Source organism: Anopheles merus, unplaced genomic scaffold (assembly GCF_017562075.2).
Source record: "Anopheles merus strain MAF unplaced genomic scaffold, AmerM5.1 LNR4000228, whole genome shotgun sequence".
NCBI lineage: Eukaryota > Metazoa > Arthropoda > Insecta > Diptera > Culicidae > Anopheles > Anopheles merus.
In genome coordinates, this window is record NW_024427808.1 from 15,217 (window position 1) to 31,271 (window position 16,055).

Consider the following 16,055-nt stretch of genomic DNA (forward strand, 5'->3'; position numbering starts at 1 on the left):
GCAAGTCATTCCCGCTGGGCTGGGCATCGTATGCTGGCCAAAAAAGCGTAAAAGATCAATTTGACTAAAAGCACCAACAGGGGCGTGGTGCACATACACACTGCCCGGGAAACACGATGGAACGGCACCAGGCTAGGGCCTCGTTAGGAGGTGAAGTTTTTCGACAAACTTTTACTCGCTGCTGGGCCGGGAAAACGGGAAGGCTCCGAAGGCTTTTCTGCTGCACTGCCCATTTACGATCGGTGGAGTTGGTGGTGGTAGTGGTGTTAGTGCCTGGCGAGGAAAATTAACATTTCGGCTAATTTAATTACAAACTCAACGTAAGTGAGTGAACTCAAACAGCAGGCAGCGCGCTTTGAACAGTGACCGAGAAGGTAACGGCGGCCCTGCGGGCAGGGAAAAAGCTGGCTTCCATTAAGGCCGAGAGCTGAGGTGGAAAGTACTCCACAGCGGCAGGTGAAAATCTGACGTCCAGAGGGATCGTTTGGGGCGTGCAGGTGGGGCGGGTATCTCGACGCAAGGCAAACAACAGTGCACCATGCGGGCCGCAAAGCTCAAGCAAACGAGTCACAAACGAACGCACCACCATAGATTGTGGTTGCCTCCCGGTTGTGTTATGTGGACTTTATGGGTTATGTTTTCTGAGTAGCAATAGGTTCTGGTGTTCTGGTTCTCGGATCAGCAGGAAGGACCTGCGCTGCATGCCACGGGCAAAGATTTCACCTGACGCTTTTCAGATGACACTTTCAGAATGGACGACGAAAAATGTGCTCTTTGATACGGAACGAAACGGGGTTTGCCCCGATATGAAGCCTCCAAGGACACTGTCTGTTCGGACTATTCTGCCTTCATCGCACTGCAGGCCTGTATCCTCAAATCAGTATATGCAATGTTGGAAAATGCATCCACTGCCACCAGAACATGGTGACACAGTGAGGCAGCATTTACATAAAACCTCAACAAGTACTGCAAGCATTTCGGGTGGGTCCTCTTTACATGCTGTGGAAGTTTACCAGCCCGAACTTGCTTGCTGAAACTTCCCAGCATGATAATTAATAAATGATTATTTATAGCCTTTAGTTTTTATCATAGAAGAGTATTTTTTCACTTCCGAAAACGTGTTTGGGATCACATGGGAAGTGTTAAACCGTGGCAGCTGGTGAAAGTTGGTCATACTCATACCTGATTTGTGTGATGGTTAGTATTATGCTAAAATGATGATGTTTCATGCTTTTTTAATTATAAAATTAGTACACTCATAATGCTACTTAAGAGAGAGCGCTAATAATGAATTTTGTAAGAGAAGCTTCTGTCGGCGCAATGACGGGTCCGTCGATGAACAATATGCTATAATTAAATCACAGTGTAGTAGGTTGTAAAATGAATAAAAAAACAACAAGAATTGCATACTTTTAGGCGCAAAATTTTATCGTTTTTGATTGCTTTTCTTCTTTGCATTGTTAACATCATATTTTTGTAGGGAATCTAAATTCAGATTGCTATGAATCTATAGAGGTAAATTATTAGTACTCCATTCTTCTCTCTTTTTAGAGATATTATTCATTAAGTTATAATGCTGTTGCAAATTAAGTATTTAGAGATGATATCAATGTTTGCTTTAAGCGTTACCCTATGTCACCTACTACCATTACGTATTACACTAAAACTGCAGACACATTCCCACATGAGTAACGTCTACTATCGAGTAAGCACCTGCAGCAATTGATCGTACCAACACTCCATCGAGTCATACTGAACGTGCAACCATATAGCTCCGCTTCTATCTTCCCTACAACAAGCGCAACCAATTTTCCACCCCATGTTCTCCTATCGACTAATAAATTTGTCTGCGAATTAAATTTTATTCATATTTATGGCCACACAGGAAATTATTATAATTGTACCATGGGATGCGACCTTCACTTCCAAAACGACCAGCGTGGCCACCAAACCGATTGCCAAGGTGGGGCAAAATTTGCATTCCCGCTAGCGCTAGGCATGGCGTTACAAAGCATTCGACAGGCATTCGGGAGGCAGCTGTGACCGTGAAAACCGCAAACTCGTACATACTGCTACAATAATGTGACACCCTTGAACTTTAAACGTGGGCAGAGCAGAGGAAAGAGTCTGCAACTCCAATGGTATTACTTCGATTCAACAAAACTTTTGCTACTCGCTACTGAAAACGTGGGCTGAACCGAAACGTGTTCCTTTGCTGAAGGTTGAACAGGTCTGTTGAAGTTATTTGCATTTAATTTGTTTCATAATGTGCGTGTGCGTAGCATTCTAAGAGCTCATCTGCTGGTGAAAGTGATTTGAGAACATTCACTGCTACTTTACACATGTACGTGGAAGGAACTGCTTAGCGCCTAAATGTAGGCAAAATGTAATTTTTAAGCATTAGATAGATACTAATTCGTTTGCTTAAAGTACGTTTTTTTTGAACTGCTCACCCAACAAGAAATCAAATAGTATTTAGGCTGCAAAAGTCCTTATACATAAATAGGGTTTGCTATATAATTTGATAAATGATGATTTAGTCGTGATAGCACATACAAAGTATAGTCTGTTTAAAATTTTATTATCAAATTTATCTTACATTCATTCGGCTTTGGGTGCAGTTGTAAATTATGCGTATAGGTGTGGGTAGGCACAAAAAGTTTCTTTGCTCTACATGCCTGGTAACAATGTTAACCAGACGCTAGCTTCGCCGCAGTACCATTTTACGCACGAGCAGAAACCCGGTAAAGCAAGATTTAAACACACTCAAAGCTCCACCGAATTCAACATGGCTGCAATAGCAACACCTTTTCCTCCATCAGCATGTGCACCAATAATCCGCCAGAGTTTATGTTTCACTTTCTCTTCCATTTGAATATTTTCACGTAAGGGGCCCCACTGTCCCGAGACCTTTCTAGGTTCAACCAGACGTTGGGGAGGGGAAATAACTTCTACTTAACCGTTTGAAAAAACAAACCCACCCACCCACTGTGCGCACAATTTCCGGTACTGCAAATCTTTATTTGTAGTATGCATGTACGCGCCCACCCGCCCGCCCGGTAAGTGGCAACTTGGAAAGTGAAAGTTTTGCGCTAATGCGTTGCGAAGCGAGAGTGGTTGAAGAAAAATGACACTGCAGTGCGAACTTGCGTGCCAAGCTTTCGAGGGATTAGCTGGCCCGGAAGGAATGTTGTTTCTTCAGCAACTGCTGATGGAAAAATAATGCATTTCCATACATTTTTGTTGCCACTGGAAAGGTTTGAAAATTCCGGCGGTGATTATTTTATTTAAATTGATGTCAAGTCTAAGTGTATGAGCTTCAACAAGAATGTGCGCCTACAAGTATGCAAATGAAAAGAATAGTCGTTATTTTTTAGACGGTTTTTGTCAAATTTATAACTTCCACAAACAACGGCACACGCTGCAAGTGTGTAAGACAGTACAATGGAAAGATGAACATGAAAATATGCTACAAAATACGAAGAAGCGTCATAAAACAACAAAACAAACGTGATTAGCATAAATACCGAACAAGATTACACGACGTAGCATAACTTTCCTTCCCTGGTCCTCTTTGATTGTCGTCCTCCACGATCCAATCGAGCTTCAAGTTCAATTAGCAAATGAGTCCAGCATAGGCAACACCGGTCCGAAGCACTGTGCGTACGCTCCTGTTCCTAGCGTGGTCCAACTGGCGACAAACTTTTCCATTTTCTTCTCGGGCGTGTTCGCTTTATGGCACTACCGAAAGACCGCAAGTCAATCAGTCCATGGGGTTAATAAAATGAAATTACAACCACAACAGCAAATTACGCCCAGGCGCTTCCAATCCGGGCAAATGAGCAGATTTGTCAAATATTTACCTTTTCCAACCACCAGCTTCACGTGGCTCCGTACAGCGAGGAGAGTGGCGTGATTTTTTTTTCCTTCTTCAAGCGACTCGCTCTATTACGTTACCATGGGCTGGTGTCCTGCAAACTCCAACGAGCGCCGAAACGGTTGTCCCTGTTTGGCGTGCACAGGCAACGGTACACAGGAATCGTTAAATCGTTTCGGACACCCGGTCCCGTCACCAAGGCCCTTGCTGCTGGCTTGTGTGACGTTCCCTGTCAAAGTCAACATCATCATCGTCGTCGTCGTCGTCGTCGTCGTCGTGGTCGACGTCGGTGTCTCATCCTCATGGGCAAACACTCCACCAGACTGTTAGGATAGGTTGAGTGAATTTTGCCAGTTTTTTTCCACCAGTGTGTGCGTTACTCCAGCCCTCATCAAAACACGACTACTTCAAGCAGTGCGGCGAAGGTCGACCCTTCGATGGATGAAAGCCAATGTTTCGAAGGTTGCATATTAAGTGGAGCTATCGTTTGATATGGAGCGAAAAAAAAAGAAGAAAGATTTGTCAGATATTGCAAAGTTTTTCTTTCATTTTCATCCTGCAGATTGACGAAGTGTAACCAGAAGACTGGATTTATCGCAGTGCTGTCGAAGGACCTTTCGGAGCCAGGTGTTGAGATGGTTGGTGTGTTGGTTGGTAATAAAATCGGATGACAAATATTGAAGCAGCAGCCACACGGTTTTACAACATGAGTATGATCTACAAAGGTCAGTCAAACTTAAATACGTATAGTGATCATGATACTACATTTACATTTTAAAGTGAATGCGATAAAATACAAGTCATCTGTTAGTGTAAATATTCTTACAGCAGTTGGAAATATAGTTAAGAAAGTTAAGTAGGGGAAGGTAGGTAAAGACGGACACTGCGGGTAAGAAGGGCACTTCTCATAAATGCATGAAAAAGGTAATTTTCGTAAAAATCAACAATGCAGCATTAAGCTGTTAACTAGCTTCAAGTTAAACAACACATTTGAGAACATTTTTGGCAGAATATATGCAAAATTGTTTAAATCCACGGAAAAAATAAATTTTCAATCGTGTGCACGCTTGTGGATCTAATTTGACTACTGCGCATCTTAAGCGTTACAACATGTATTGTTCATATATCCAGAGAAGTTTTGTTTTATGAATGAGTTGTCGTGATCATTCATGAAAAAACTGGCGAAAGAACGAGAATGAAAGCAATACAAAATATTGTTTTCTGGTGTTTTAAACATCCTGACACCAAAGCAGGAAAGACGGACACTTTGTTGCAGGGAAAGATGGACATAGAATTTATTAATTTATTTTCCTTCTTATATTAATTGGTGATGAATAGATTTATTCAAATACCTTAAATGAGGGTATTCCAAAGCTGTAAACCAATCAGCAACTAGCTTCACGAAATCCAATATCTTCACGACTTGGACAACTTTAAGCAATAAAAATATGAGGCATTGATACGACATTGTTCAGGAATAGATGAGAAATTCTTTGGGATTTACAATAATCAAATGTTGAATTTTGACATGGTGGGAAAATGGATCAAACTATTACCAAGTTCCTCAAAAAATACTGGGGTTGTGGACTTTTCGCGGAGTAATTTCCTAAATGTTCTAGACTGTTGTTCTGTAAGCTGGAGCAACGTCAGCGATATTTCAATAATGCTTTAGATGCTGCATTCTATGACATTTAAAAGTGCCACTTACAATTGCTAAATTCATGGCTGAATAAACCGTCGTTGCAATTGGCCTAGATTTGGGATATATACGCACCAGAACGAGGAAAGCAAAAGGATATGTTAAAATACTGTAAACCTCTTCAATTTCCACCGTTTTTTATAGGTGTCTATCTTACCCTTCATGGTGTCCATCTTTTCCATCCCAGGTGTCCGTCTTACCCGAACATTTCAAAACTGCACGAAAAAAACCAGGTCTTTCATTCATAAAAAAAACGCAAAAATCGATGGAAACTTAAAAGTTTCAACACACTTTCTGATAAAACATGAGTGTAAGATAATGTATGCACATTTTCATGGTCGTTGCACTTATATATCCCTAGATTTTTACCATTTCCCTTAACGTGTACGTCTTTACCTACCTTCCCCTACAAAATTTAAGTTTAGGTCTCCAATGAACCTCAAATTGTATAAACATATGCTTTTTGTTATGATGATTGCATACTTTTAGGCAATAATTCAAATAAACGAAAGAAACGATTCCTGAGTATGTAAATTTTTGTCCATTAAACATGCTTAACATGGAACGTGATGCGCTCTGACGCAAATTATAATTTTATTTGCTTCAAGAACGTATCTTTTACGCCTGCAGTGATATCAATTGCAACTCACTCAACTGCACACCAATCATTGTAGCATCATCTCTCAAGCGCACAAAAATCCTCTTCAATCTGCATCGCAACTCTTCCGGCAGCTCAACTCGTTTCTCATCCTTTGATTAATTCTTCAAAAACTCATCTAATCCGGTTAACTCACTCACGACGAAGCCAGAAGGCGAACCCGTCCCGCAGGCAATTAAACTCGCACAACGAAAGTACACGCGAACGACCAAGCCTCTCGACGAACGGTCCCGGGGCCACTCGACAGCAACAGGAATCATCATTTGTTTCAAAACATCAAGTGGGTTTTCAGCCCGCAAGTTCAGGCTTCGATGCGCAATGACGATGGTATGATGTGTGTGTGGCTGGATGGGTTGGAAATTTTTAATTAATAAAGCAAGTTTTCCATTGCCTGTTTTTTTTTTTTGCTGTTCTGTTCTCGAGACAAGATGCACTGGTCAACCATCCCGACCCATCCCGGTGCCGTTTGCAATCGTTTGTTTGATCGGGGCTGAACATAACGGGCACCGCGGGAAAGCATCAGTTTCACTCAGCTCACTCGGAATGGCGCTCGGTTGCGGTTTTCGCTCCGGATTAACGATTCTGTTTTCCGCAAAACGTTGATGGACGAGCCGGCGGCTCCGGACTCCACGGCAGAGCGTGGTGGGAAAAGTTTGGGATCGATTCAACCACACACACACACTCGCATCGCACCGTGGCACATCCGTGCAGGCTGGCGCCACAGGCTTCCGGTGCCAAAAATTTGGCCGGTGCCTATGGCCGGGGATGGCTTTTTCGCCGGCCGGCCCGAATCCTTCCCGGGCAGCACGAACGGGAACGCCAACCGGAAGCCACGCAATGGAACGCTTGGCTCGGTGCAAACAGCGTAAATCTCTCTTTCTCTTTCTCTGGGTTGCACCCGAGAGTAACTTTGCCGAAAAGGGTAGTTATGCATGAGGCAGAATGGGAAAGCGAGGTGAGGACTTTGTTTGGCTTATGGCTTCGACTGGTGCTCAAGTGGCGAATGGGAGGATCGGTTGCAGCAGGCAAGACGGTTCGGTTCGGGTCTGGGCGTTGCAATGGATAAGTATGCACGTGTGGCTCCCGGGGTCGTACACGCCCGGCATCGCACGGTTCAATGATTTTAAATAGGGACTCATGCGAAAATGTTTGTGATGCGCTTGGATAAAGCGAAAGTTTTACATGTGCTCCAGGGTACGCTCACACGCATGTAAATGTAATGCTGTACTTATCACGAGAGATGCGAGGAGGTTTGTTGCAGAACAAAAAGCAACTATATTGCGCTTTAAACCCGAAAATAAAGAACATAAATATGGGAAAACATTAAAAAAATGAAAATATAAGATTAAACTAAACTAAACTAAACAAAAACTAGCAAAGCTAATGCAACAACACGGTTCCGGACATTACATAATAAATATAATAAATATTCTTTATAATTTATGAAACATTGAAATCGAAATAAAAGACAGTTTTAAACAATCATAAAAATCATGAAAAGAAAAAAATTACAAAATAAAACCATTCATGAACATAAGAAAGGTAAAAAAAGGACAATAAAAAAGGTTATGACATCAAAACAAGTAAACAGATAAAATAGAAATATAAAATAACAGATTAAGAAGAGGAAAAGAAAAAAAAAACAAATGTAAACAAAACAAGAGACAGAGAAAAAGAGAATGTGAATGAAAGAAAATAATACAAAAAACAAGTACTTATTAGGCAACATAATCAAGAATTGTAATGTAAAAATGCAAAATAAAATCCTTCATACATCAGTGATAAAAACGGCCTCACTACCGAAAACTTTAAACTATAATTTTAACTCCAATAAATCCAATCCGCCTTTCCGTGTTACGGCGGGTTGCGTACGGGAATGTGGTTTCACATTCAATTTTTTGACAATATTCCATCCCACGCAAAACTATCCACGGGCCGGTTCGGTGAGCTGGAAAAAAAGAAATCCTGCAACCCACCCGTTCCCGTTCCCGTTGGCCCGGGCCGGGATGACACGGCTTCACAGCTCGTTTGGCACGAAAGCGCATAGCAGCAGCAGTGGCGGGGCCTTTTATTTATTCTAGCTTTGCTTCTTGCGGGTCGGCGCATGCAATTCGCACTCACTCACCGTTCAGCCGGGGGATTTTGGGCTGCCTTTTTCCATCTATTTTTTTTACCCCACCGATCAACGCTTTCAGAGCGTTTTTTGGCAACTGTTTTTAGAACGATTTCAATGAATGCCAACAGCCTGAAGTGCAGCTGCATGGGGAGCGGATGCACGCGCTGGCAGCCCCAACCGCACACGCTCCGCTTGTGCATCCGATGAAAAGCGGTAAAAATATACGGCTTCCTATCATAACAGGGTGAAATATGGCGAATTTTTCTGTGTTACATCCTGTGTCTTCTCTGGCCCCTTTTTTGTGGTTGAATAAATTGGTCGAATTTCGGAAAAGGCGTACCACAAGGCGGTCGGAATGGATTGGACCGGTGTCCTTCTGTGTTGGCCCGCTGATTGAAAAGTGGGTGGGCCGGATATGGGTTTGTATGGACTGTGTGTGCGTGTGTGTGTGTGTTTGTGTGTGATTGGTTAAGGGGATTTACAGGAGTACTTTAGAGTTTCACTCTATCTAAAGCGCGAATCGAACGAAAGCTGTAAAGCACTGGACAGCTTTGGTCGTTACTAGAACAAGTTCATATGAAATGGGGGGAAAACGAGTTTGAAAAGCTAGAACTAACACTTGTATCTCTCGCATAAAACGTACATTTCAACTTGTTTGTTAACAAACATTTTTCGATACGCAGTTAGTATCGATGCAAAGGATACTTGTTGGCTTAGATGTTCATGCCGAGATAAGCAGCAACAAAGCGTATTGACTGTGCAAATTTGAGCGTAATCTTTCCACCGATAGCATCTATCTTACTTTCAGGGGCTTGACCAGGGTACGCGTACCCCTGGAAAAAACAGATTGTTTTTGGGGTGCTTTGTTCCACCGTACAGCAGCTCATTCTGCCATCCTCTTGGCCAAAAAACAAAGAAAGCAGCGAAAAAGCGATACATAATGTGCCAACTATCTGGGGCACGCATATTTTTCTTCCACTAATCTGGCGGCCGCCATTTTGGCACACGCTACAACGATAATCTGGGGGCCATTTTTTTTCGCTACCTCCCACCGGTCTTACTGTCCCTTTCGGTCTCACCCATCTCATCCCCGTGGCATCGTCCGTTGATTGTACGGGAAATGGATCAGAGCCTACGCGCTCTGGGGATGTTTCTTTTGGTCTACGGTTTCGGCCAAGGCAGCTTTTCCCGTTGCTATGATCAAAATGATAATGACACTGGCAAAGGGGGGGGGGGGGGGAGACACGACGAAACGATAATTAATGAGCCGGGAAGGATAAACAGCGCACCGGGAGCGGTACCAGCAAAGCCAGCATTTCGGACCGAGCTCAACCGGTTGGAACATTGCCGAGGTCGGGTTTGCCGTTTATGAGAGTAAAGCTGGCTTTGCAGCGCAGTGGGAAGCTTTCCGGTTTGTAGGCCTTTTTTTTTTTGAAAAGGTGAATAAAATTATGATTTTTTCATAATTAAATTTTATTACCTTTGACTTCATGTACTTTCTTTTGAAACACAAAAATAGAGTAATTAGCTCACACCTCAGTAATTGATTTTCCCTTATATAGCCTCAAAATTTGCGCGTTTTTTTAATATTTATCGACAATTGTAAAATCAAATAATTTCTTTAGCAAAGCATAATAAAAAAATCTATTGTTATGAATTGTACCGAGAAGTGTTTATTGTCTTATCTAATTATTATGCAATGCTACTGCGGTAAAAACTTGATGATTTATATTAGCGCATAAAATCTTATTTTGTACTAAGGTTATGATCATTTTCAATATTATTTGCATTTTCAAAACAATAATTACAAACGAAAACAATTTTTTTGGTCATTTTTTTTTATTAAAACAAAATATATTTTGATAATTACTCTTATAAAACTTATAAAACCTTATAATAAGCTATAAAAACTCTTTTTAAAAATCGTCCAAAAACATATTTCTTTAGAAACTATCAAGAATATGTTATTTATATTTTTTAACGATTTTTAAATGCGTTAGATAAAACTTGTTTTTCGAGGTGTCTTTATAGTTATGGCACGACCATAAATTTGTTTTTTTCGTCAAAAGTCACGTAAAAACGTGTTAATAAATTTTGAAATAAATATAAGAAGATGTAAAATAGTTTTTTGCACAATTCATACATTCACTGTTTCTATCTACCTCTGATGGATTTTCCGCAAATCTCCAAAACGACTGTCGATATAGTTGTGGTAGGTGCTGTATTAAATAGTTGGTATTAGTAAGCATTATTCATGACCACCTCAATGACCTCCTTATGCTGTGCAGAAATGACTGTTTAAGCAAATTATAGATGACATGATATTGCATACAAAGCAAGCAAGAAATTCGAACAGTATTGAATGTTCATACGCCAGACTGGAGCTTTTCAATCATTCACTATTAATTGTTATCATAGTTTTTGAAACTTTTTGAATGTTAAATGTTTTCAAACATTGAAAACATCCAACACTCAAACAACACTTATGTTTTCACAACAAACAACTAAACTTCACTAAGAGGATTGTTAATAAAAAAGTTTAAAATATTCTTCTAGTTTTTCAATTGTCAGGATTTCTTCAGATCCAGACCTAGTCCGATAAAAAGTCCGATTTCTCCTTTACACTTGAATAAAAAGAAAGCATTATCTTTTTGTATAAGAACAAATCTCTTATGTTTATAATCAATCAAAAACACATCTTTATTAAACTTCCACAGGATTCTAAATAATATTTTACCACCTAAAGTGTACCCAGCAAAAGCAAGAAAACGCCGCCTCAATAACACATTGCACCTTTGCAGAACGACGTAGCGCTCGGTTCCACAACACAGAACCAGTACTCAGCAATGCGTACTCAGCCTATGCAGAGAGCGAGAAAGCGAGGCGGAGAAACCACTCCGGGGAAGCCTTCACCGGAAATCGATGAATATTTTAATCCATTTCAAATTTCCTTCCTCAAACGAGCAACCCAAGGGTATGTTTATAATTATTGCACAGCCTCGAGTGCGGGCTTTGGCAGAAGTAATTGTGGTACTTCTGCACGAATGCCGCACCGAACGCATATTCCCTTACCCCGGTGGTAATGTGCTCGTTTGGCAGTATGATGAAAGCACCATTGGCTCCATTGGAGCGCTTTACCAGTAAAATTCAGCACCGTACCGCATCCGATAAGAAGAATGAAGAGCATTCATATTTTATCGAAGTCCCTGGAAGATTGCAAGACACTCAACCCGGGGAAGGAAACTGGTGAAAATGGATGAGTGCACGAATCATCAAATTCGGTTCGTATCTAAAGGTAAGCAACAGCAACCTAACAAAAACACCTTCGTTAGGAAGGAGCAAAACTTTAAACCAAACACAAAAACCTTCCTCCCATTTGCAACGCATTGTTACAGAAAATAAACTGAAGAGGCCTTTGGACCTCTCCCGCTTGACGGTAATGCACTTGGGGGAGTAAAAAAAAACATTTCCCGAATTAGTATTTGAATAAGATGGGGCTGATCTTTTTTTTTTGTAGTTGAAGATTTCGTGAAGGATTTCTTTCCGATTTCAAGCAGCTGAAAGTAGCAACGATTGGAGAAAAATGTGAATAAGCGGAAGATGGAAAAGAGAGAAAAAAAGCCTTGTGGTTCTAGTTCGCCAGTTCTCCATTCAAATGTTTTCATTGTACGCAGAAAAGAAAACGGGGAAGCAACAAATAGATAAGGAAGAATTCCAATAATACCGAAGGCAAAGCATGATTGTGCGCGGCAGTAGATAAGAATGGAAAACATTGTGACCTGGCATGGGATCGAACGGGGCGGACGACTTCGCTCGGTGGTTAAGGTAAGGCTGCCAGCGGCACTGATTCCATTCCGGCAGACGAGGACCTTCCGCTTGCCTCTGGAGGAATTTCAAGATTCTGTCAAATCTGCAAATGGCCACAGCAGCAGAACTGTCCATCCGAATGACTGTAAAGTTGGAATTAAAGAAGCGGGGGGCGAATCCTACAGAAGACGGACGCATTCCGGTGCGTTAAGCAGCGTACTTCATGGAGTTACTAAAGCATCTTTCCGGTCGTTTTTTTGCTGCTGCTGCTTGAGTTGGGAAACGAGAAACGGAAAGCGAAAAAAGCCATAGTCGTAGGAGAGGTAAGTCGACCGAAATCTTTCCTGAGTTTGGTGGGGTCGGATGTAAAATTCAGCTATCCAGCCCATGCGAACTTCCCAGGAGGGGAATGATTCGACGACGATTCCTTGGGGATAGCATTCTGCCATTATGCATTTGTGTCTATCAAACCAGACAAAGTTTTTCGGGGTGATGTTCCCGAGCGCTATAGAGTATGAGGGAGAAATGTATTTCCGGGTGAGATAGGGCTGATAATGGAAGGAAGAAAGCGCTTATCAGCGGCTTCCTTTGGGAATTGGATAATCGGTTGGTTGGAGGTAGCCATACTGGTAGGTGCATATGAAAGGCAACGGTTTTTCCAAAGGAATAAATAGTAATGTTTATCAACACATTCACAATGGGAATGTGCAGGTCTGTAAGGGTCTTTAAATTGAGGACAAAGGCCCCCAAAACTTTAACATTAATGTTTAACTCCTTTCCCTAACTAGCGATGAGTACACAACTACAAGATACTGGGCATTACTTTATCATCGATAGGATTCGACACCGTCCACTAAGTCAGATTGCTCTTCATCTCCTCATCCAGCACGTCCAAGCCGTCATCGTTCGCTTGCGCCACCAGCATCCCGCCGTATTGTTCTCCGAGCTGTTCCAGCTTCGCAATGGTGTCGCAGTGCCCGTGGTACAAACACTCGTACACAATTTTCCAGATCAGGTAATAGAGATTGTGACGATTATCGACGCGACGCAGCGTAAACTCTGCGTCAATGTTCAGGTACTGGGTGTGGTTGTTAGCTTCACTGTACGCTGGCCAAACAATGTCGGACAGTTTGCTACGCTTCGGTGTGGGATTGCTGGAACGAGGAACGGGACACGCAAATGTCAAGGGACAAAGGTAAAATTCACATTGCAGGACATCTGATGGCAGCTGTTGCGTACCCATACTTAACGAAGTTTGCAATCAACTCAACAGTGCGAATGTGCACGGATAGTTCCTTCCGATACTCGGCACGATTCGCCAACGCGTCCCGCAGATTGTAGGGGCTGAAGATGTATCCCAGCTCATCGCCATGCAACGCACCGTACTTGTTCGTCTGAAGATGTTGGGCGTAAATTTGCTTCTTGTACTCACCAAACTTGCCATCAAACTCAAAGCGCAGATAGTACAGCTGATCCTCGTGCAGGTGCCTGCCCAGCACACCCAGCAGCCGCCTGATCGGGTAGTAAAGGTTGGCCATGTTTGCCATCTTCTGGTAGAACAGTTGCTTGGTCGGTTCAAGCCCCTGCGCCACGGCCCAGTTACCGACATTGTCCAGCATTTCACCAATCCGTCGCCTGATCATGGGCTGGTTTTGGTTCGGGTAGTTTGTACTCATCCAAAAGTCGAAGATGTGGGGCAGCAGAAACTCGAACTCGGTTGCCGTCTCGCTAACAAGGATCGGCATTTGGGGTGGAGTTTTAACGCGCACAGCGTCGTGTGGTGAATGGCTAAAGAAGGCACCGTCCTCTACCGTGCGATTGCTCATGGTGGGTATGAAACACACGTAGAACATGCTGCAGTATGCGAATGTGTAGCGTAACTTACGATCGGGGATGAAGAACTGCTCCAGCTCGAGCTGCTGGAACTCAGGAAGCGTTCTTGCATCCATATCGTGCACGTAATTATCCTGACACCGCAGATGATCGTAAAGAACGGCCCAGGGGGCCAGCATGGAGCCGCTCAGCACGATCACACTTTGAAACAGTCCGGCCGCTTGTTCGTTATACAGTTGATGTGTTACCGACGCACCACCGGCACTGTGTCCCATCAGGGTAACACGTGCAGGGTCGCCTCCGAAATGGTGCACATTGCGCTGTACCCATTGCAGAGCGGCCTGCTGATCTCGCAACCCATAATTACCGGTAATGTTTAGACGTTCGCTCCTCAAGAATCCAAGCACCCCGAGACGATAGTTCAGAGTGATAACAATCAACTCCTAGAAAGAGAGGGATCGTATAGATGACCACCCAACGAAAGTAATGAGATGCTTTCGCAAGACGTACATTTTCCATCAGCAAATCCACGCCGTGAACTTCTCCCGATCCTGCCACAAAGCTTCCACCGTGTATAAACACCAGCACGGGATATCTGACGTGGGCTGTCTCCTGTTCCTGACTGTCCACATGCTGCTGCACCGGTGCGAACACATTCAGATAGAGACAGTCTTCGCTGCCCACTATCCCGTTCTGCCGGTTGATGTTTTTAAACTGTGGACACACGCTCCCGTACGCGGTGTAGTTGCGCTGATCAGCGGGATCCTCCAGCACGGGGTTCTACAATCAACCCATCCAGTGTGTTCGGTTAGAGACAAACAAAAAATCACTTCAATCTGATAACGTCCAACTTACGGCAAATCGCAGCTCGCCGACCGGAGGCTTGGCGTAACGAATTCCAAGAAACGCACAGTACGGCACATTGTTGAATGTTTGGTTGTAGACACCTTCGCCGGTAGCAGCGTCACCGAATCGAACTAAGCAGGCACCTGCGTCCGCTTCCGCTACCTCCGCCGGAACGGACTGGCAAAGGTTATGGGTCGTGCAGACGATCAGGAGCAGCAGAACGCCGGCACCATACATAACTGGCAGTGTGATGGGTTTAACGCTTCTTCTCCGCAATGCTCGACCGAAAAATTAAACGACCACCACCGGCAGACGTTCTTTCGTAACTGTTGATAAACAGCAGCGCTTGTGATCGTCTCATAGGCCCACAATCTTAATGCTCGTCGTCGTTTCAATGCTTCCCGATGTTTTACTTCGGTATTGGATTGGACGGCAGCTAGCAATGTGTGTGTGTAAGTTGCTGCTTGGTGCTTCATTACGATTGATAAGACATCAATGCTACTATTGAGTCGTCACGCAAGGTTAATGCTGTCTGTAAGGCATGCTATGCGCTGGAGTCGCTGTACTAGACACACACGCGCCTTCCGAGCGAAACGGATGCAAAACTATGTCAGTCTGTTTCGGCCATTTAAGAAGTTTTTCGATAGTGTTTTTCTCGAACAAAAACAACGTGCCAGTTTGTGTTTTAGAATAAATTTGTGGCGTTTTTTTAAACGTAGAAGAGAACAAAGTCTGACGATAGGCGACAAAGTCGTAGATGTCGACGTCTGCCCAGTGACGACGTTTTTTTGTGGTTCAGTCTTTGCTGTCGACCCCATTCCCAAGTGTTTACTTTGTATCAGGCTATCTTCGTCAGCTCAGCTTGTGGACTGGGACACCGCACAGCAGAAGAATTCATCACCCAACGCAGGCAATGGCTCTAAAACCTCATTTAATTTCGAATGACTATTTCACCCACCACCGGCACACATCTGGCACGACAGCTTAAACAGTGACGACACTGAACGGCACCGTAAACCACCTGGTGAGTTCCGGGTTCCGGTGTGACAAGGCATTTTTTTTTTTTTGCATTTGCATTTGCCGGATGGAAGAGACGAACTTTATTCCTGCTGCCCTGGCCGAACCACCGACGTAGGTGCAAAGCGCAAAACAACCGTCAGCCGGTGGAAAAAAACACAGCACCGAAAACATCAAAGCGTTATAATTGTGTTTTGCACAT

General features: G+C 43.2%; 1 protein-coding gene across 1 annotated transcript; it reads right to left on the reverse strand.

Moving 5' to 3' along the window:
• Nucleotides 1-10,926: 10,926 nt before the first annotated feature.
• LOC121601927 (para-nitrobenzyl esterase-like) lies at nt 10,927-15,174 on the reverse strand. Its single transcript, XM_041930725.1, has 4 exons — nt 14,846-15,174; nt 14,501-14,770; nt 13,397-14,433; nt 10,927-13,311 (listed from the first exon to the last, which is right to left on the reverse strand). The coding sequence occupies exons 1-4, from the start codon at nt 15,071-15,073 to the stop codon at nt 13,011-13,013; spliced, it is 1,836 nt and encodes a 611-aa protein (XP_041786659.1). The 5' UTR covers nt 15,074-15,174; the 3' UTR covers nt 10,927-13,010.
• Nucleotides 15,175-16,055: the final 881 nt, after the last annotated feature.

What these genes read in the sequence shown, in the direction of transcription:
- LOC121601927 (XM_041930725.1), bottom strand. Translation starts at nt 15,073, where the DNA reads ATGTATGGTGCCGGCGTTCTGCTGCTCCTGATCGTCTGCACGACCCAT. An exon ending in TCGGCGAGCTGCGATTTGCC is followed by an intron (nt 14,771 to 14,845) that starts GTAAGTTGGACG and finishes GGTTGATTGTAG; the next exon opens with AACCCCGTGCTGGAGGATCC. An exon ending in TGGATTTGCTGATGGAAAAT is followed by an intron (nt 14,434 to 14,500) that starts GTACGTCTTGCG and finishes CTCTCTTTCTAG; the next exon opens with GAGTTGATTGTTATCACTCT.